The sequence below is a fragment of the Asterias amurensis genome, chromosome 14 (assembly GCF_032118995.1).
Source record: "Asterias amurensis chromosome 14, ASM3211899v1".
In the NCBI taxonomy this organism is placed as follows: domain Eukaryota; kingdom Metazoa; phylum Echinodermata; class Asteroidea; order Forcipulatida; family Asteriidae; genus Asterias; species Asterias amurensis.
The window spans coordinates 14,243,537-14,263,130 of NC_092661.1; the positions used below are offsets into that span (position 1 = coordinate 14,243,537).

Here is a 19,594-nt window from a genome sequence, read left to right on the forward strand (position 1 = left end):
AAGCCCCAGACCTAAGATTTTTAACAAGAGACGTCAAGGAATCTTTGGTCAGGAACAAGAGACGTCAAGGAATCTTTGGTCAGCGAACCAGACTAAGTGAAACTATGACTTATTTAATTTCAATAGAGGGCGCTCTTCAAATTCAGGTTTCAAGTCAGAATAAGACGGCGCGTCCCAGTTGACGTAGGCGGACACTTTAGGCCGTGTACGTCCGAACGGGCGACTTCGGCTACAGCTACTGATAGACGCGCTGATCTAGACGTAGCTGTAGCCGAAGTCGTCCTTTCGGACACGGCCTTATTCTCAAAGGTTTGGCGTTCATTGGTACACACCAATAAGTATCCGAAGGAAATATTGACCATGTCCCGTGTTATTGCTAAACTTCACCTAGTCCCAACTAAAACGTTTGGGTCTCATCGATTTCCGTGAACACAATACAGCGTATAGTCAACAGGCACGCCGACTGCAAGAACAGACCCCACTACCCTTCACATCCTCATAATATTTAAACCTCGATGGAATTTCGTCAAATTTTTAGAATCTATTAATGATGAATGTAGCTTAATAAATAATATTTTTTTCATATTTTCAATTGTTATTTGTTAAGTAAGTTTTATAGAGTTGATTTATGTCATCCAGTTTGGTACAATTATAGAATCCAGGGCCACTCCACTGTACGTCAACGCATCCAAGGCTGCATGCGTGGATGCCCAGTCAGCCACAACGGACTGGCCTACCCACTTCGCATCCGCGCATCCGCGCACCCAGTCATCCAGACTCCCATCTTCTTCTCACTACTTCCCACCGTTCCTCTATATTCCCTATTATGCAAATGTTCCCTATTCAAGGATTATTTTTTAAAAGAAAAGAAAGCCCGAATCCCATTTACTTAATGGTTATTGCCGCTATGCAAATGTTCCACATTCAAGGATTTCTTTTTAGAGGGAAAGAAAGCCCGAATTCAATTTACTTAATATATATTGCCGCTATGCAAATGTTCCCCATTGAAGGATTATTCTAAACCCCTGCAAGATATGTTAACAAAAATTTTACCACACAGGCGAAGTAGGATTCTACTCTACTCATTGACCTCTGTGCTTTCTGCTCTACTCCATTTAGTACTGTACAAAACCAATGATTGCTGAAACCAACGTGTTTGCAGAATAGCATGAGTTTTTATGAGTTTTTATGACGAGTGTCAGAGAATGCTACTCAATGCTCAAGCATAGGGACAGAATCTACACAGTGCTAAAGCATAGGGGAAGAATCCTACACAGTGCTAAAGCATAGGGACAGAATCCTACTCAATGCTAAAGCACAGGGCCAGAATCCTACTCAATGCTAAAGCATAGGGACAGAATCCTACACAGTGCTAAAGCATAAGGACAGAATCCTACACAGTGCTAAAGCATAGGGCCAGAATCCTACTCAATGCTAAAGCATAGGGCCAGAATCCTACTCAATGCTAAAGCATAGGGCCAGAATCCTACTCAATGCTAAAGCATAGGGCCAGAATCCCACTCAATGCTAAAGCATAGGGCCAGAATCCTACACAGTGCTAAAGCATAGGGACAGAATCATACACAGTGCTAAAGCATAGGGCCAGAATCCTACTCAATGCTAAAGCATAGGGCCAGAATCCTACTTAATGCTAAAGCATAGGGCCAGAATCCTACACAGTGCTAAAGCATAGGGCCAGAATCCTACTCAATGCTAAAGCATAGGGCCAGAATCCTACTCAATGCTAAAGCACAGGGACAGAATCCTACACAGTGCTAAAGCATAGGGACAGAATCCTACACAGTGCTAAAGCATAGGGCCAGAATCCTACTCAATGCTAAAGCATGGGCCAGAATCCTACTCAATGCTAAAGCATAGGGCCAGAATCCTACTCAATGCTAAAGCATAGGGCCAGAATAAACCATTAAAGAGGAAGAACCTTAATCAATGCAATGCAAATTAAAGTTGACAAAATTAATTCAATTTAATATAAAACAGGTTTATTGAAAAAATCCATCGCAATTACAAAACTGAGTTCCACATATTAATGTCAAATAATCACATAAAAAACAAATTTTAAGGTTGCGTTTAACCATAGAGCTATACATATTGAATAATAATAATAATAATAATCTACATTAATATAGCGCTAACTTGCTCTGTGTTTTGAAGCCACCCTGGGAACAAACATGTTTGATGTGTTGCATGACTATGACACGAATTTAATTCACATTGACGCTTTTTTTTTTTAATTCGCCGTGTGTGCTTTCCTACGCAACTGCCCATTACATCTGTCTGCGCTACGAAAACTTAAAATAGTATACATGCCTTTTAAACATGACGCAAATGACGCTCGCAGTTTGGACGCTCATCAGCAGATTGTGCGTTTACATTTGCTGCACCTTTTGGTTCGATGACACATAGAAAATAACAAATGCACTATCATGCAAATAGCCGTACACTTGCCGGACTAAATATCAAGCTTTTTGTATTCGTTTGTACATGAACATTTGATGCGCCCACACGGCTTCAAAACTTTATTGCGTGTATAATGGGGTGTTAGCACTCTAGTCACATCAATATATATAGCTCTATGCATTTAACAGAAATCTGTCATAATAATAGAAAGTGCTTCCAACTTTGAAATTGTTTTGAATTTAAACCTTTTTCTTGTGAGGAAATTGTCTGACCAAGGTCCTATTGTGGGTGAGCATTCATTGCTCACTCAAAGTTATGTATCCCAAAAACCGTTTTTGTGTGAAAATGTATTGAACATTTTAAACAACAGTTTGTGAGAAGTAATTTGTTTGCCAAGCAAGTGTGTTTAACAACATTTTGTTGCAATTCCATGGAAGCTAAAGATTGACAGCCACTGTTGAACAATGGCAAAAGACCATTACTTGCTACAAACTTAAATCTCCTGCCATGTTTAATTCACATGTTCACTGCAGGGTTACAGGACACATCTCTTGAATGTCACATAATGCAGGTTTCTTTCACTAATTACTTTCTACTAGAGAGGCATAAAAAGATTTTGAGATGTTAATAACACAATGACACTATGAAAAGCATTGTATGGAATAGAGATTTAAAAAGCATTCATAAATACCCCAGACAGTTTCTCTACTCCTATTGGTGGAGAGCGCGTCACGTGGGGGTGTTTAAATGGTTGATAATGACCAGTGCTTGTAACTGGCTGGCCTCTGCACAAGATTATCACGCAAAATGGAATTCATACAAGCTATTAGAAACAACCCTTAATCTACTTCTAAGTGCGCGCACGTAATCTATTTCTAAGCTTGCGCGTGTACACACAACCCACGCACAACAGACTCTCCACAAAGGTTTTGAAAAAAATATTTCAAAACTCAAATTTTAAACGGTCAAAGTGTCTGTACATGTAATTGTATTTTTGTAATGTTTAAAACAAAAGGGCATTTATGATTCCGAATAAAAAAGTAGTGACTCATTCTTAAATGTCCGTTTAAACCTTGCAGGGTCATTGCCATGCGCTCAAGACCCTCGCCCAAGCCGATCACACGTAACAACCTGTCGCTACCCTTTTATTCCCTTATTAAAGACACTGAACACTATTGGTAATTTACTTGGTAACAGGTAACGGTGAGCTGTTGATAGTATAAAACATTGTGAGAAATGGCTCCCTCTGAAATAACGTATTTTTTTGTGAGAAGAACAAAAATTTCTCACTCAAATATTTGATTGACTTCAAGCTCGAATTTTGCATCTGAAAGCACATAACTTGAGCAACAAGGGTGTTTTTTCCTCCATTATACTCTCGCAACTTCAACGACCGATTGAGTTCAAATTTTCACAGGTTTGTTTTTGTGTGCATTATGTTGACATACACCAAGTGAGAAGACTGGTTACCAAAGGTGTCCAGTGCCTTTAAGTGTTCAGTGCATGAGAACTTTTACTGACAACTGGTCTGATACTCTTGTGTACCACCAGGGGGACTGTAGCCTTCATTGCTTCATAGATCCGCATTCAAAATGACTGGAAGGTTAGACCAAGGTTAGACCAGCCTGCAAAAATCCCCTTCCAGGCGCTTCGAATCACGGCTCTACCAAACTAGTTTCTAAGCCACGAAGGCCTTGACAAAAGGCTAGTGGGGCGGAGGATTAGTTGCATTATTTCATGGTAGTCCAGTACTGCTTGAAGGTTGATTTCTACATTTATACCTGCAGTTGGATATAATAAAGGAAAAATATGGTCGAATGAATGAATGAATGAGTGGATAGATAGACGGATGAGTGCATGTAACTCAGAAATAAAATATCAATATTTTTGTTATTTATTAATCTAACTATTTATTTGCTTATCTAATTTCTGGTTTATTGATTATTTGTTTATTAATTGATCGGTTGTTTCATTCATATTTAATCATCCTTTTATTGATGTAAAGGTATGTATGTTGGAAAAGGAGTTAGTTTGATTAACTTTTCGTTGCTTGCATTGTTATTTTATCGATTTGTCTGTTTATTTATTGACCTATTTTTTGTTTATCCATCCATATTTTGATTTATTTGTTGCTATACTACTTGTTACATGTACCTTTCCAACTATTTATTCATTTACTTATTGTTACTTTTTGTTTACATTTTTTAATTAACAATTTGGTTATTTATTTATTTATTTGCTTGTCTAATTTCTGGTGTTTGTTTTTGGTTTTGTTGTTTCAAGTTGTGCTTTGTGTATACAGATTATTTATATTTACTTTTAATTGTTTTTATTTTCCAAAGAGAGTATATAATATAGTGAGTTTGCCTCCCTATGTGAGTGGATTAACAGGAGTTCGCGCTACAGAGTGTTTAATTATACTTTTGTTGATCCTGCCCCCGATTTCACCACGCGCTGCGACGCGTCGCAAGTTCAAGTTGCGACCGGTTACACATCGTAAGTTGTTTCATCAAGTTGCCAGTTGTTTCATCAAAGTTACGATGCATTGGATACATCATAAGTTCTTTGACAATGAGGAAGAACACGTTGTAAGTTATGACGACCCATAGGGTCGTCGTAAGAATGCTATGTTTCATTTGTTTACGTAAAAAATGCATGAAAGGACATAACAATAACCACACGTAACTTCTGTGAACCAATCGGGAAGACACTAGACAACAAATGGAAATTTACCTTCCCCCCCCCCCAAAAAAAAAGGACAGGTTAAAGAAAACAAACACACGCATAACAAAGTACAAACAAACTTAAACAACTCAACCAATTAATAATTATAAACCAACCAAAACAACCCAAACCTAAACACTAGGTTGAGTGTCTGCCATCTTGAAATTGAATGAACTATAATACACGACTGTTTCATGACCAAGCTGTACATGTACATAACATAAAACAGCCGCAGAACTTTAGCAGTTCATCCTTGTCTAAAAGGTTGAAAATAGTTTGTATTGCGACTCGTCGCACTTACGACGTGTTTGGTGAAATGGATTATGGAACTCGTCGCAGCCTCGACGTGTCTTAGGTCTGCGACGCTTCGCAAACCCTGCGATGCGCCGCTACTTGCGATGAGTTTCGTGAAATCGGGGGCTGGCCATCACATTAGGGTTGTTTTGTAATTTCCTGTGCCGTACTGTCAGACTGTTTGTCTTGCTTTGTTTGAAACTTTGTATTTACTTTTAGTTTTTGTTTTTATATTATTTATTTTACATACTGTCTGTTTGTATATTGTTATTGTTTAATGGCCAAACAAAGAATAAGAATAACACTAAGGGATGACCTAGCCCAATAAATCGGTCCAAAAATCCACTGTATTGGGCCATGTTTGTGGCATATCGATATTATCATAAATGGGGCTAGGATTTAGAAGTAGGATGAACCATGGAGCAATAAATAGTTTATTGCTCCATGGATGAACATGTTATTTGATAATAATGTTTAATGGAAGTCTTAATTAAGTATCTGATATAATCCTAAAATAATTGACGTTGATCACTTAACAGTTTGAGAGTGACCAGTTAAGACCACCGTGCACAAAATCAACTTCTTACCGAGAAAAGATGTCCATCAATGTTTCGGATCGGCATCATAAATCACCAAATCCGCGTCAAAACTAGCTGTGGACGACGACGCTTGACGGACGGACGAGAGCATGCAGTGTGTACATACATGTAATGTACATTATGTATAGTATGGTGTATGCTGGTACTCAGTTATTTTTGCATTGGCTTAACACAGCGACGTGAAGAGTACCAGTTATGTAGTGAGTAGAGTAGAGTAGAATCCTACTCGTACATGTACCGTAGGAAATCTGTTCACATATCTTGCACCAATTGATTGTTTTTAGATTATCTTTTCGTGTACAAGATTTTTTTATTTCCATCTTCTCTGGTCCCTGAAGAGTGACAGACCAAAAAATCATGCAATTCATCAATATCTATCAGAAAAATAAAAAATGGGCTTTAACATTACAAAACGGAAAACAACAAAGGCCAATGATCCTGGAAGGAAGAAGTGAGGTGCTGCACCAAGTTTCCAAGTTAAAAATGTGTCGCTTCTGCCAAACGCCGACAACTGAAGTTCCCTAATATTATTACCAATTATTAAGTTTTCTATTAAAGCCGCACTCACAAACATAATTATTTTGTTTTACAACACTCATACTTACTCTAAAAACGATACCACACCCCCTCCTCCAAGCCCCACCCACAGCCTCCAATATTTTGGTGTTACAGCGCCACCAACGGCGGACCTTTCCAATCATGTTTTTGCAATTTTTTCCGACGAAAGAAAGAAGAGGTACTGTCACTAATTTACATTCTCTGCTTCGTCGATAAAGAGGTTACCGTAATACATGCATACGAATTTCGATGCCGACATGTTGTAAGTATATATGATGTAATGCATTTTGCCAGGCTAGAATTAACAAGTTTGTTTATCACAATATCAGAGGGTTTAATTGTAAGGTGGTTGTATAAAACGCAACCGACTGTCCAGCCAGAATCAGCAGAAACATGAATTGACACTGACTGCAGACTGACCACCATCAGACAGACCACTGCTGACCAGACGTAACTGACAGTCGACACTGCGGAGAAGTATCGTCATTTGGAGCATTTCGGTGCAATACATGCATCTCGTGGTAAATGTTAAGTCTGCTCTGTACTGAAGAGCATATGAAATGAGAGACTGAGTCTGACTGAGAGGTAAATAAATCATTTGATTGAATGTATTGATCTAAATTAAAATACTAATTGTTGTTAGAATTAGACATGTTAGAAACATGATTAAAGGGTGGCTGCAGTGTTTTTTTAAATAATTTAAACGATTAAACATGACTTTTTAAACCTAAGGCTAAAATATTTTTTAATATTTTTTATTAAATGCGCAAGTATTTTAAAATTGGTATTCAAGAGATTAGGGGAACCCACCCCGCCCCTAAAAGGGGCATAAACGTGACGTCATGTCGGGAACCCGAGCGTGTAGTTAGGGACCAGACTCTTTTTGCCGACGATATGTTTGAATCCCCGACGTGACGTCGATGGTAGGGGGCGGTAACAATCCACAAAAGGGGGGGCATGACTTATTCGCTAGTTACTCAAGTGAGATATGTCGGGAAAAAAACAAAACACATTTGATTGAGGTTCAATACATATATCAGAAATAAATGACAGCAAAATTAACTGTTTTATTTGAATTCACTGCAGCATCCCTTTAATCATGGAGGTAGGATCCTACCTCCATGCTTTAATAAACACCTTGGGCGGTTTCAAGTCTGATTGGTCAAAACCCGGTCACGCGGGGGAGTGTTAACAGTCAGTATAAAGACCGGCTTTGGAAAATAGCTAATAAGTGGCCCCTAAATCAGCATACATTGTGTAAACCTTGCGCGTTGCACTGTATCGCATGCTTATTTATATCCATGTTAGTACGCGCTGAAAATGTATCAATTTTGAGTGCGCGCATGTAACAGGTGCGCGCTTATTAACTCATTTGTCCATATATGGTCTTGTTTACAGCGACATGCTACATGGACGCTGAGTTCATGCGCGCGTTTTAATGCACAAGGAACAGCTATCGTCCAATCATTTGCCTCCTTTGACCCCAGTGAAGGCGCTGAACAGATCATTATTTAATAAAAGAGTCACTGGTCTTAAAGATTAGTTAGTGATTAACGCACGAAAGAGATGGGAACCATCAAAAGCTCAAATATGGCCCCTGAACTTGTCTGGAAGTATCGCCGAGAGAAAAGTCACAAAATTTGGACAATTTTAGCCGTTTAATTCGCTAAAAAAAAGGTATTTTTTTAACGGCTCGGTCCGTTAACAGCGCCAGCCACCAACCCGGTCATTACCACGCAGTGAAGACCGGGTACTCGCACTGTTATTCCCTAATTATTGATAGTACTGCATCATCATAATAATCATACATGTATATATCATACTATCGATTATCAAATTATTGACAGTTCAGTCATGTCAGTATTTCCGAAACATTGTGCAATGCCCATTTATTTTGCAAGCCTTGAAAAAAAAATGTAATCTCCGGCAACTGTTTCTCTAGTCTAGTGGTACTGGCATGGAGCATTACTGTTAACATGAGTCATGAGTCCATGACTAGTGGGCGGAACGGACCTAGTAACAGTATAGTACATGAGTTATGCCAGTGCCTGTGATGGAGACAATGGTTGCAATTTGATTGAGAATACAGCCATTAATAATGACATGAATACAAAAAATTATAATAAAAAATGTATACGATCATGAATAATAAATAATAATTTAGTGATACTCTTTTATTATGGTGATAATTAAAATTTAATAATTGGCAGCACTCCGCACATCAACGTACATGTAAGGCTTAGATTTATATATTATATGCGACTTTGTGAGAGGTTTGTATATATGAGGAGAGGTGACTGTTTTCCTCATCCATAAATGGAGAGAAGAAAATAGGATAGTTTTGAAAATAAATAGTACATTAACATTGCTTTAAAATCACTTTAAAAAAAAAGACGTGGGGATGCAAAGAAAGGTTGTTAGTAAATACATGTCATGTTCATGTACAAGGGGAGGTCAATTTAAATTGTACTTTGCTTGCTGTTCACATACAGTGCACACTGAAATATGTAAACATGTTAGGCCTGGGCGACTAGTGAAATGTACTACTCGACTGGTCGTGCCTAAAATAGTCGCGACTTTGACACTAGTCACGACTAGTTTTTAATTCCCAAGACGCATTGCGGCATAATGTTTGCTGCAGGCGCTATAGTAAAATTCATGCTGAAAGATGTATGGGTACTACATATGTACGTGTACTGCAACACGTAGTCCTGCATTCTTTGTTTAAAAATAGCTGTCGCAGAAATTTGTTTTGGCTCAGTGAGCGGAGAATGATGACTGTAGGCAGACAAGTAGGCAGACAATTTGTGGGCGTGTCGTGGCCAAGAGGATAAGAGAACACCTACATGTAACTCCAGTTCTTGTGTTTCTGTTCAGCAGTGTGGGTTCAAGTCCCGGTCGTGACACCTGTGTCCCTTAGCAAGACACTTGCTTCTCTCCACCCAGGGGTAAATGGGTACCTGCGAGGCCAGAAATGGTTCTTGTGATTGATTAGCTTAGTGCCGCTACATTGGCAGCAAAGGCTGCAGGCTGTATACTCCCCAGGGAGCTGAGATGGTTTATGAATGATTTAAGGCCCAGTGACCATGGGTAATAGTGTTGAAGCAGCATGAGCGTCAAGTGCTGCGTGATGGACCTGAGCACTATATATAAGAAGCCACTAAAATTGGGCCCTTGTGGCTGGGTCATCACAATATGGATTCAAAGCTCAGATCTGGCACTTGTGTTCTTGAGCAAGACACATTTTAACTATTGTACAACTGCTCCTCAGTACATGTAGCAAAATGACCTGACGCGGCCGAGTACATTGTTTAATTATAGAGGGACTCCAAGCCAAGGCTTTCTGCAATTCCCAAATTTTTCCAATGATTCTCATGAAAGTGGGAAAAACATTTATAACAAATCTCTAACCCATCTAATCTCGGGTTAAAACAGGGTACATGTTATACAATGTAGACAGTGCAAGTCTTACGAGCATTTCCAGGACAATCATGGGCCCAACCATGGATGTTTTTTGTGGATGAGATTTTGTTTCCGTCAATGTAATGTGTTGTGGGGATGTCATAATAGTGATAATATGAAAGTAAAACAAAAAAATTGAAATACACCCGACAATAAAACTGCAAAATAAAATGAAGATTTTTTTGTGCTCACCTCTGATCACAAAACCTAATATGTAACGCTTGGTTTTGATACGCAGGGAGCAGTGATAATTGCCAGATGATGCAATTGCAACCCGGAAGCCTTTTATTACAGTCTATGTTTGCTCAACTGCGTCACGCATCAATTTTCTATTTATAAAAGTTTAAAGCCATTGGACCCTTTCGGTACTGAAAAAAATAAAAGTTCACAGATTTACAAATAACTTACAGGGTTTACAGAAGGTAATGGTGAAAGACTTCTCTTGAAATATTATTCCATGAAATGCTTTAATTTTTGAGAAAACAGTAAAACAGTATCAATTCTCGATATCGAGAATTACGGATTTATTTTAAACACATGTCCTGACCACGGCGAAACACGCGGATACAAGGGTGGGTTTCCCGTTATTTTCTCCCGACTCCGATGACCGATTGAGCCTAAATTTTTACAGGTTTGTTATTTGATATAGAAGTTGTGATACACAAAGTGTGGGCCTTGGACAATACTGTTTACCGAAATGAGCATCTTTGTCCCAGAATTAAAAACAAATTCAACAAAATTAACACATCAATTGCTTACAAATCAGATATTTATTACAAAATCTGAAACTAGTTGTGTAAAAAAAAGGTTACGACAGTATAGTTGTAGTTTTAGATTTTGTCATTAGATAAAATTTAAAATGCAAGCTGAGTGAGGAGATCATGATAGCCAGTCTAGTAGGTTCCAGAAATGTTTTATGTAGTGTGCCATATTGACCCCTTGCACGCGTGTCACACGCGGCAACTGATGCCACGCTCACCATGTTGGTGGGCAGTTGGTGGCCTAAAATGCGCACTTCGCTGCATAACGCACAGCATACTCTATGCATAGAGTTATATATGAAAACGCACAGTGAAATTGCCCACCAGTATGGCGCATTCAACAAGATTTTTCTGATGATAACGTCAGGTGAAAGACTCCATTCAATCATTAGGGACAACATGTATTTGAAATTTTATAAAACCTTTTTGTAGAGATGCTATTGTAGATATATTTGTAATTTTGGCCATCACACACAAAACAATTATAAAATTTAACTTTTTACAGCACAAACCGAAAATTAAGGTATTAATTTACTTCTTAATTTTTACACAGGTGCACATCTACACTGAATCCCTTTATCAGTGCAGCATACATTGTACATTAAGTGTAGAAAGTGAGTCAACAAGTGGAACGATGCACAGGGTATCAACACCATGCTACGGACTTCACTGACATAAAACATGAGCGTCATCAGTAACACAACACCCGATGCCGTCCCAGTGAAAGACTAATTTGTCACGCCGCCGGGCCTCCTCATGATGTATACACAGACAGAGCATCGGGGCAGACATGGAGGGGTAGGAGATGATTTATTTGGTAATCCATGGAGGAAATGGTTAGCGTAGATCAGCTGTAGGAGACGCAATCAGCACAAGGCGTGATTTGGAGGCTGTCATGTGTGTTCAAACCAAACATGAATGCTTCTACTTCTAGCTAGGAAGCCATCATTGCTCACTACATGAGAAATAACAAGTGGTTCGTATTTTTGTACAGTTTGATGACCTATCAAAAAGTGTGCTCTTTATAAAAAGGGCAAAGCTGCAATCGAAATACTCACCTGTGACCTTGTGCCAATGTAAAACATTAAGATGTTAATTAGAAAGTTTCCCGTGTGTTGTGCCAATTGATGAGTGCAATTCCTGCCGAGGTTCTGTATGCCAGTGTGATGTTATGCAGGGCGGTACAGAACTACAGTCTTGCTGCTGTTACTGGAGTTGGGTACGTAACCTGTCTGATGTCCAGATACACTCAGGATCCCCGAACATGGTTGCCATCACATCTACTTGTTAAGGTCTCGGCAACAAGTTATTTATTAACAACAATGCTTGCATTGTTTTTTCCTGTGGCGATGTGGCGATGACATTCCCAATGGATGCCACGAGTACAGCAAGCAGTAGCGACGACCCTGGTGGCAGCAGCTTGATCGGTTCCACGTGCATCATAATAAATCAAACCAGCACGAGCTCCGAGGAGCCTGAAAGCACGGTGTCTCTACCGGTGTCACTACCAATGTCGCTTGGCGCAGTCATCCCGCTGACAATCCTCATGGTCTGCATGATCTTTATCAGCATTCTGGGAAACAGCATCGTGTGTCTGATTGTGTACCAGAAGCCGGCGATGCGGTCCGCGATCAACCTGCTCCTCGCCAACCTGGCCTTCGCTGACATCATGGTGGCGCTATTCTGCATGCCCTTCGCCCTGATCACCTTACTCCAAGGGGCGTGGATCCTAGGGCAAGTCATGTGCGAGATTACAGCCTTTCTGTATATCTTTTTTGTCATGGAAGCAACTTTCATTCTGGCCACGATTTCGGTTGACAGGTACTTCATCATCGTGCGTCGGAAAGACAAGCTGAACCCCCACCGAGCCAAGATTGTCATCGGTGTTTCCTGGCTGAGCAGCTTCCTGGTGGCCCTCCCGCCCGTTGTGGGATGGTCCCACCTTGGGTACTCGCCCGGCCAGGCGCAGTGTCGAGTCCAGACGCCCATCAACCCTGCCGACAAAGCCTACATCGTCTGTCTCTACCTAGCCATTTTCTACATTCCGTGTGCCGCCATGTCCTTCTCGTATTTATTCATACTAAACACGGTGCGCCGCAACTCCCTACGTGTGCAGAACCACCCGGAGTCTCTAAGCATCAGCCAGGCAAACAAGCTTGGCCTGACGACTCTGCCTCGCCCGTCTCGCGTCAACATGGACATGAGTTTTAAAACCCGTGCCTTCACCACTATCCTTCTATTATTCATCGTCTTCATTATGTGTTGGGCGCCCTCCGCCATCGGCATGTACGTCGAACTCTTCTCGGAATCCCACAGGATGAACCCTTTTGCCGAGGCCGTGATCGTGTGGCTGACCTATCTCAACTCAGCCTTCAACCCGATCATCTACTGCTGGCGCATCAAAAAATTTCGCGAGGCTTGCCGGGAGTTGGCTCCCAAGACTTTTCGCCTTCTGCCCAAGCTGCCCGGGCGCACGCGCAGAAGGATTCGCCCCAGTGCAATGTATGAGTGCAATGAACAATCGTCAGTATGACAGCTGTTAAAATATTTATTATCTATTTATTAATATCATTATAACGGAAAACGTTCACAGGTCATAATTATTTATTTTTGTCATATTTTAAAATTCTTAATATTTATATTTATGGAATGTGTGTAGAATTGATGTCAAGCAGCTTATGTGTAGTTTGGTGTATTAGTTGAATTCGTTGTGGAATCTTGAATCATTTGTTTAATGTATGAATCCCTTGCTCGTACAGCTTGCATGGCTACACTGTCAGCTCAAGCATGGTCAGCCATTTTGGAAAGCAAATTGCATAAATGAGGCTTGTTTGTGATAACTGCACACGCATCCTAAAAATGTGCAGCCATTTACTGTCAACTCAAGCATGGTCAGCCATTTTGGAAAGCAAATTGCATAAATGAGGCTTGTTTGTGATAACTGCACACGCATCCTAAAAATGTGCAGCCATTTGCATTGTACAACTGTACAATATGTTGTTTGTATATCTTTTTCACGAAGAGGCTTTATAAGCCCCACAGCCAATCTTGTTTGGAGGAAATCACAATTATTGAAGTTAAACAATTTTTTTAATCATTGTTTCGTAGACCGTTAAACTTTATAACGTTTTAACAACCATGAAAGTGGATCTTAAATCATGCACATTTGATGTTATTTTCATCAAAGTTTAATTAATTAGTAAAAATTTTAAATTAAAACCAAAAATACAAAGTCCTGCCTTTTTGTGAAAACTGCGCATTATTGAGATCTGTGTGCAGCGCATTGGTACAAACCAACGAAATTGCCTGTTTGTGAAAACTCTAAAAATGGAGTACATCTGTACAAACTTGTAATTTTTGGCACTGTTCCTGCGCTATGTAAACACAACATGTACTTCAATGTTAAAAATTGCAAATCAAACTTGGCTGTTCATGAAAACTTATTGTCCTAATAGTGCCCAATTTTTGTAATTTTAGGAAACTATAACAAAAACTAGGAAATTTTGTAGTTCAATGTCTAAGGTCTGACATTACATGAGCCCAATTTCATAAAGCCGTTTATAGTAGAAAATACTGCTTACCAAATTTAGTGGCAAAGCAAAAAAATGATTGGGGAATCAGTCACAACAATGTAAACTTAATGGAATATTGGCTGTCATTCTGTCAACCTGTTTTGCTACGCAGTATTTGTCTGTGCTTAGTAAGATTTTGTGCTAACAGGTTTTTATGAAATTGGGATCTGTACAGATCTTAAAAAGGACTCACTGCAAGATGCAGTTTTGTGACATGCACTCATCTTCAGAAAACTCTGTAAAAATTTAAATTGGCCTGAAAAGTTAATTTTCAGCTTAAACTGGAGGTCAGCCCTTGTACTCAATAAAGTTGATTACTTTTTCCAAGGTCAACATATCATGTCTTATAAAAGTAAGGAACAAAATTATAAGTCTATAAACGCACCTCAATACAGTGTAAAATGTCATTTTAAACAAATCTTGAACAAATTTCCCTACTTTACCAAAATATGGAGCCACTGCTGACAGCACTTGCGCGCATTTGAGGAACCAATTAGTTGACTCCACAAAATGGCAGACCATACATGTTCCCTGATATTTTTCCAGGTGCATTTTTTTATCTAATAACAGGTATTTTGGTGCTTTAAAGAAATCTTTAAAAAGGGCAAGGGGTAATTCTTAAAGGAAGAAAGATTTTAGGCAGTGTGCCCCTCTAGTTCGTTTCTTTTTAGTTTCAAGAATATTTACATGTATCTATGAGGCTCAGAGTTGCATACAGTATTATAGAAAACTACATCCGTGTACATTGCCCCATGGTTGAGCATGAAACAAAATATTGTGCAAACAAACATTATGAAGTTTGTTTAGTTTTTAATCATTGAAAACTAGCCAATTAATTTGTACTTAAATCCAATGTTGTCAAAGCAACCCTTTGAATTTGATTTTTTTCTTCAACTCTACATGTTTAATATTGTCTGTGTAATTGCATTTTAAATCAATTTGTTTAGAATGAATAGTGTCATTAAAATATTGTTATCAGTTTGGTTACATTAGCTTTAAAGGGGCTGGACACTATTTGTAATTACTCAAATAATTTTCAGCATAAAAGCTATTTGGTAACGAGCAATGGAGAGCTGTTGATAGTATAAAACATTGTGAGAAACGGTAGCGTACTACAGTACATGTATGTAGTTTTTAAGAAAGAGGTAATTTCTCACTCGAATGATAAAAGACTTCAGCTGAAGCCTTTTAGTATGCATCTGAAAGCACACAAAGCAATGAAACAAGGACGTGTTATTCTTTTGTTATTCTCGTGCAACTTCGATGACCAATTGAGCCCAAATTTTCACCAGTTTGTTATTTGATGCATACATTTTTTTATGTTACCACAAAGTGACATGATACACCAAGTGAGAATACTGGTCTTTGACAATTACCATGAAGTGTCTGTACCTTTAATATGTTTCAGGTGCATTCAACTCGGCCGAAGACATGTAAAACAAACTAACTGTAATTCACCCACGCAGCTTCAAGTTTTTTTTTTCCACTGGGAAAAAATTATATCATCACTTAAAGAAAGAACCAAATGCCAGAATAATTTACAGGTCAAGTCAACTGTGTCTAAGAAAAACCATTGCCAGCCTTGTTAGTATTGCATAGTACAGTATTATTGGGTTTTTTTTTAAAGGCAGTGGACACTATTGGTAATTACTCAAAATAATTATCATCATATAAAACCTTTCTTGATTACGAGTAATTGGGAGAGGTTGATAGTATAAAATATTGAGAAACAGCTCCCTCTAAAGTGACGTAGAGTTCGAGAAAGAAGTAATTTTCCACGAATTTGATTTCGTGACTTCAAGTTTAGAATTTGAGGTTTCGAAATCAAGCATTGGAAAGCACACAACTTCGTGTGACAATGGTGTTTTTTCTTTCATTTTTATTTCACAACTTCAACGACTGATTGAGCTCAAATTTTCACAGGTTTGTTGTTTTATGCATGTTGAGATACACCAACTGTGAAGACTAGTCTTTGACAATTACCAATAGTGTCCACTGTCTTTAAAGCCAATGGACACTACTGGTAATTGTCAAAGACCAGTCTTCTCACTTGGTGTACCTCAACATATGCATAAAATAACAAACCTGTGAAAATTTGAGCTAGATTGGTCATCGGAGTTGCGAGATAACTATGAAAGAAAAAACACCCTTGTCACACGAAGTTGTGTGCGTTTAGATGGTTGATTTCGAGACCTCAAATTCTAAACTTGAGGTCTCGAAATCAAATGCATGGAAAATTACTTCTTTCTCGAAAACTACTCCACTTCAGAGGGAGCCGTTTCTCACAATGTTTTATACTACCAACCTCTCCCCATAACTCGCTACCAAGTAAGGTTTTATGCTAATAATTATTTTGAGTAATTACCAATAGTGTCCACTGCCTTTAAAGCAAGTATTATAATATATAGTGCAGCTTTACATCCTGGTTGAAGGTAATGTGAAATTGGTTTTTGTGTAATGGTGATTTATAGGCCTTACTAGGTTGTTGTTTATGTAATGCTGATTTATAGGCTAGATTATCAAAGAAAGGAACGCAATATCATAACTACATCATTATAAGCCATCCGGGTAAATGTTTCAGCTGAATACAGTGCACAGCTGCCAGTATTGTAGGTCAATGCCCCACCTGGGCCCAAGTTCATCGAGCTGCTAAGCACAAAAATTTGCTTACCATGAAATTTCTTCCTTGAAAATAACAGGATTACCGACCAGATTTCCATTTGTTGCATATTCCTTGTTACAGGTATTCAGCTGTTTGCTTATCCTGAAAACCATGTGGAAATTTGTTTGGTAATCCTGTTTGCCCTGGTCTCACCCTCGGTCTCAGATGGAGAGGTCTCCCCCCTTGGTCTCTGACTTTGAGGTCTTAACTACAACACTGACGGCTGCCAACTCTCCCGATTCGGCAGAAAGATACAAATTTGTCAATGATGTTGTCTCTGGGGCCCAATTTAAAGGGTCTATGTAACTTTTGTAGGACAACAAACACAATGTCCACAGATTTACACTAAACTTACACAGTTTGAAGATAATGATAGTAGAAAGCTTCCCTGAAAATACTACGTGCTGAGGTGCTGTAGTTTTGGGGAAATGAGTAAAACAATGAAAATTATTTTAACCATTTACAAACGTATTTTCATGACATTGTTTTACTCATTTCTCAAAAACTACAGCACCTTAGTATGTAAGATTTGAAGCTTTCCACTATCATTATCTTCAAACCCTGTAAGTTTAATGTAAATCTATGGACATTTTGAAAAAGTACCCAAATCCTTTAATGGCTCTAATTGTAGCTTACAGAAGCAGGGAACTCCATTAAGCGTACTTCAACGGCTAGCAGGGAATTTGATAATTTGGGATTCAGGGTCTACATCATAGAGAATGTTCTACATGTAGCTTCATAGAGGTCCTTAAGTGTAAACAGTTTAAAGCTTATCATGACAAAATTATGCTTACTACTTTAAAGGGAAGGTACACGTTTGGTAATTACTCAAAACACATATTAACTTATAAAAACTGACTTGGTAACGAGCATTGGAGAGCTGTTGATAGTATAAAACAACTACTCCGTCTGAAGTAACATAGCTTTTGAGAAAGAGGTTAATTCTCACTAAAATATTAAAAGACTTCTCTAGAAGAAGTCTTTTATTCCTATCTGAAAGCACACAAATTCGTCCAACAAGTGTTTTTTTTTTTTTTTCTTTCATCACTTTCTCGCAACTTCGTTGACTAATGGAGCCCAAATTCTTACAGGCTTGTTATTTTATGCTTATGATGGGATACACCAAGTAAGAAACACTGGTCTTTGACAATTACCAAACGTGTACAGTGCCTTTAAGGTTACCTGCCAAAGCATAGTCACAGACATGAACCATTTGTGATGAGTAGAACATGTATCCAGCACAGGGCCCCAAAAACACATGTCTGCTTAGCAGAACTGAGCTGGATGCAAGTCACAAATTGTACATAATGACATGGTAGTTTGGCTAGTCACCTTATTCAGGTAAGCATAATTTTACTACTATGCTTAGGTGCTTTTCATGCTTCTCTATGAAATCGGGCGCTGTGGTTTCCAGTGTTTCTGCTAAGCAGAAAGATGTTAGGCAATAATTTTAACTTATTAGCAGGTCTTGTCAGTAAATCTACTTACTACATGTACATGTATTTATGGATTGTATGGAATTTGTCATTGAAGTTTGTCATTGAAGTTTTTGTTATGTTATAGAGTGTTCACAGTGGTGCTTCTTTGTTGTGCAACAACTTGGTTTTGAATTTTTCTTTAAAAGCAGGGTGTACTTTTGGTTATTACTCCACAAGTTATATGACCCAAAAGAGCACAGGATGAGCAAACGTTGTTAGAAGTTACCCGAGTGACCCCCTTTAAAGACACTGGACACTATTGGTTATTGTCAAAGACCAGTCTTCTCACTTGGTGTATCTCAACATTTTTATGCATAAAATAACAAACCTGTGAAAATTTGAGCTCAGCAATTGGTTGTCGAAGTTGCGAGATAATAATGAAAGAAAAAAACACCCTTTTCACACGAAGTTGTGTGCTTTCAGATCATTGATTTCGAAACCTCAAAATCTAATTCTGAGGTCTCGAAATCAAATTCGTTGAAAATTACTTCTTTCTCGGAAACTATGTTACTTCAGAGGGAGCCGTTTTACACTATCAACCTCTCCCCATTACTCGTTACCAAGTAAGGTTTTATGCTTATAATTATTTTGAGTATTTACCAATAGTGTCCACTGCCTTTAAATGAACAGGATACCAGTTGCAGATCGTACTTGTGGAATAGTATTTTGGCTGGTAAGTGGTACCTTATCCTGGTAAGCATTGCTCGATCTTGGGTATGAGTTGACCCATGGTACAAGTTGATTGTTGATTCGGCGTTTAATTCTACATGTAGTTTACAGTGTTCATCGCTCATTGCAGCTTAATGCCAATTTCTGCTAAGAAAATAGCAGGCAGTATTTTCTGCTCGGCAGCTTTATGAAATTGGGAACAGTTTGTTTTACAATAACTCGTTACCTGAATATTGATGTAATTAGATAACAAGTTGTGATGTGTGGTGTTCCTTGCTCTATGGTGGTGTACTGTACAATGATCAATATTGTAAGTTTGTTTTATGTGTACAAATTAGTACAGCGGTGTTTTACCAAATGTTTTGTGCAATAATCCATAAGGTAGTTATAACATATT

The 19,594-nt window shown here is 38.6% G+C and overlaps 1 protein-coding gene and 1 long non-coding RNA gene across 3 annotated transcripts; one reads left to right on the forward strand and one right to left on the reverse strand.

Annotated features, from left to right (window-relative positions):
• Positions 1-1,978: 1,978 nt before the first annotated feature.
• LOC139947597 (uncharacterized) lies at positions 1,979-6,134 on the reverse strand. Its single transcript, XR_011787373.1, has 2 exons — positions 6,024-6,134; positions 1,979-4,199 (listed from the first exon to the last, which is right to left on the reverse strand). It is a non-coding gene; the product is annotated as an uncharacterized lncRNA (long non-coding RNA).
• A 611-nt stretch (positions 6,135-6,745) lies between these two features.
• On the forward strand, positions 6,746-16,018 carry LOC139947554 (high-affinity lysophosphatidic acid receptor-like). Of its 2 annotated transcripts, none has more exons than XM_071945496.1 (2): positions 6,746-6,855; positions 11,370-16,018. In XM_071945496.1, exon 2 carries the CDS (start codon positions 12,174-12,176, stop codon positions 13,347-13,349), a length of 1,176 nt encoding a protein of 391 aa, XP_071801597.1. In that variant the 5' UTR covers positions 6,746-6,855; positions 11,370-12,173; the 3' UTR covers positions 13,350-16,018. The 2 variants fall into 2 exon arrangements, with proteins under 2 accessions (XP_071801597.1, XP_071801598.1); XM_071945497.1 differs by lacking the exon at positions 6,746-6,855 and adding an exon at positions 7,048-7,178.
• Positions 16,019-19,594: the final 3,576 nt, after the last annotated feature.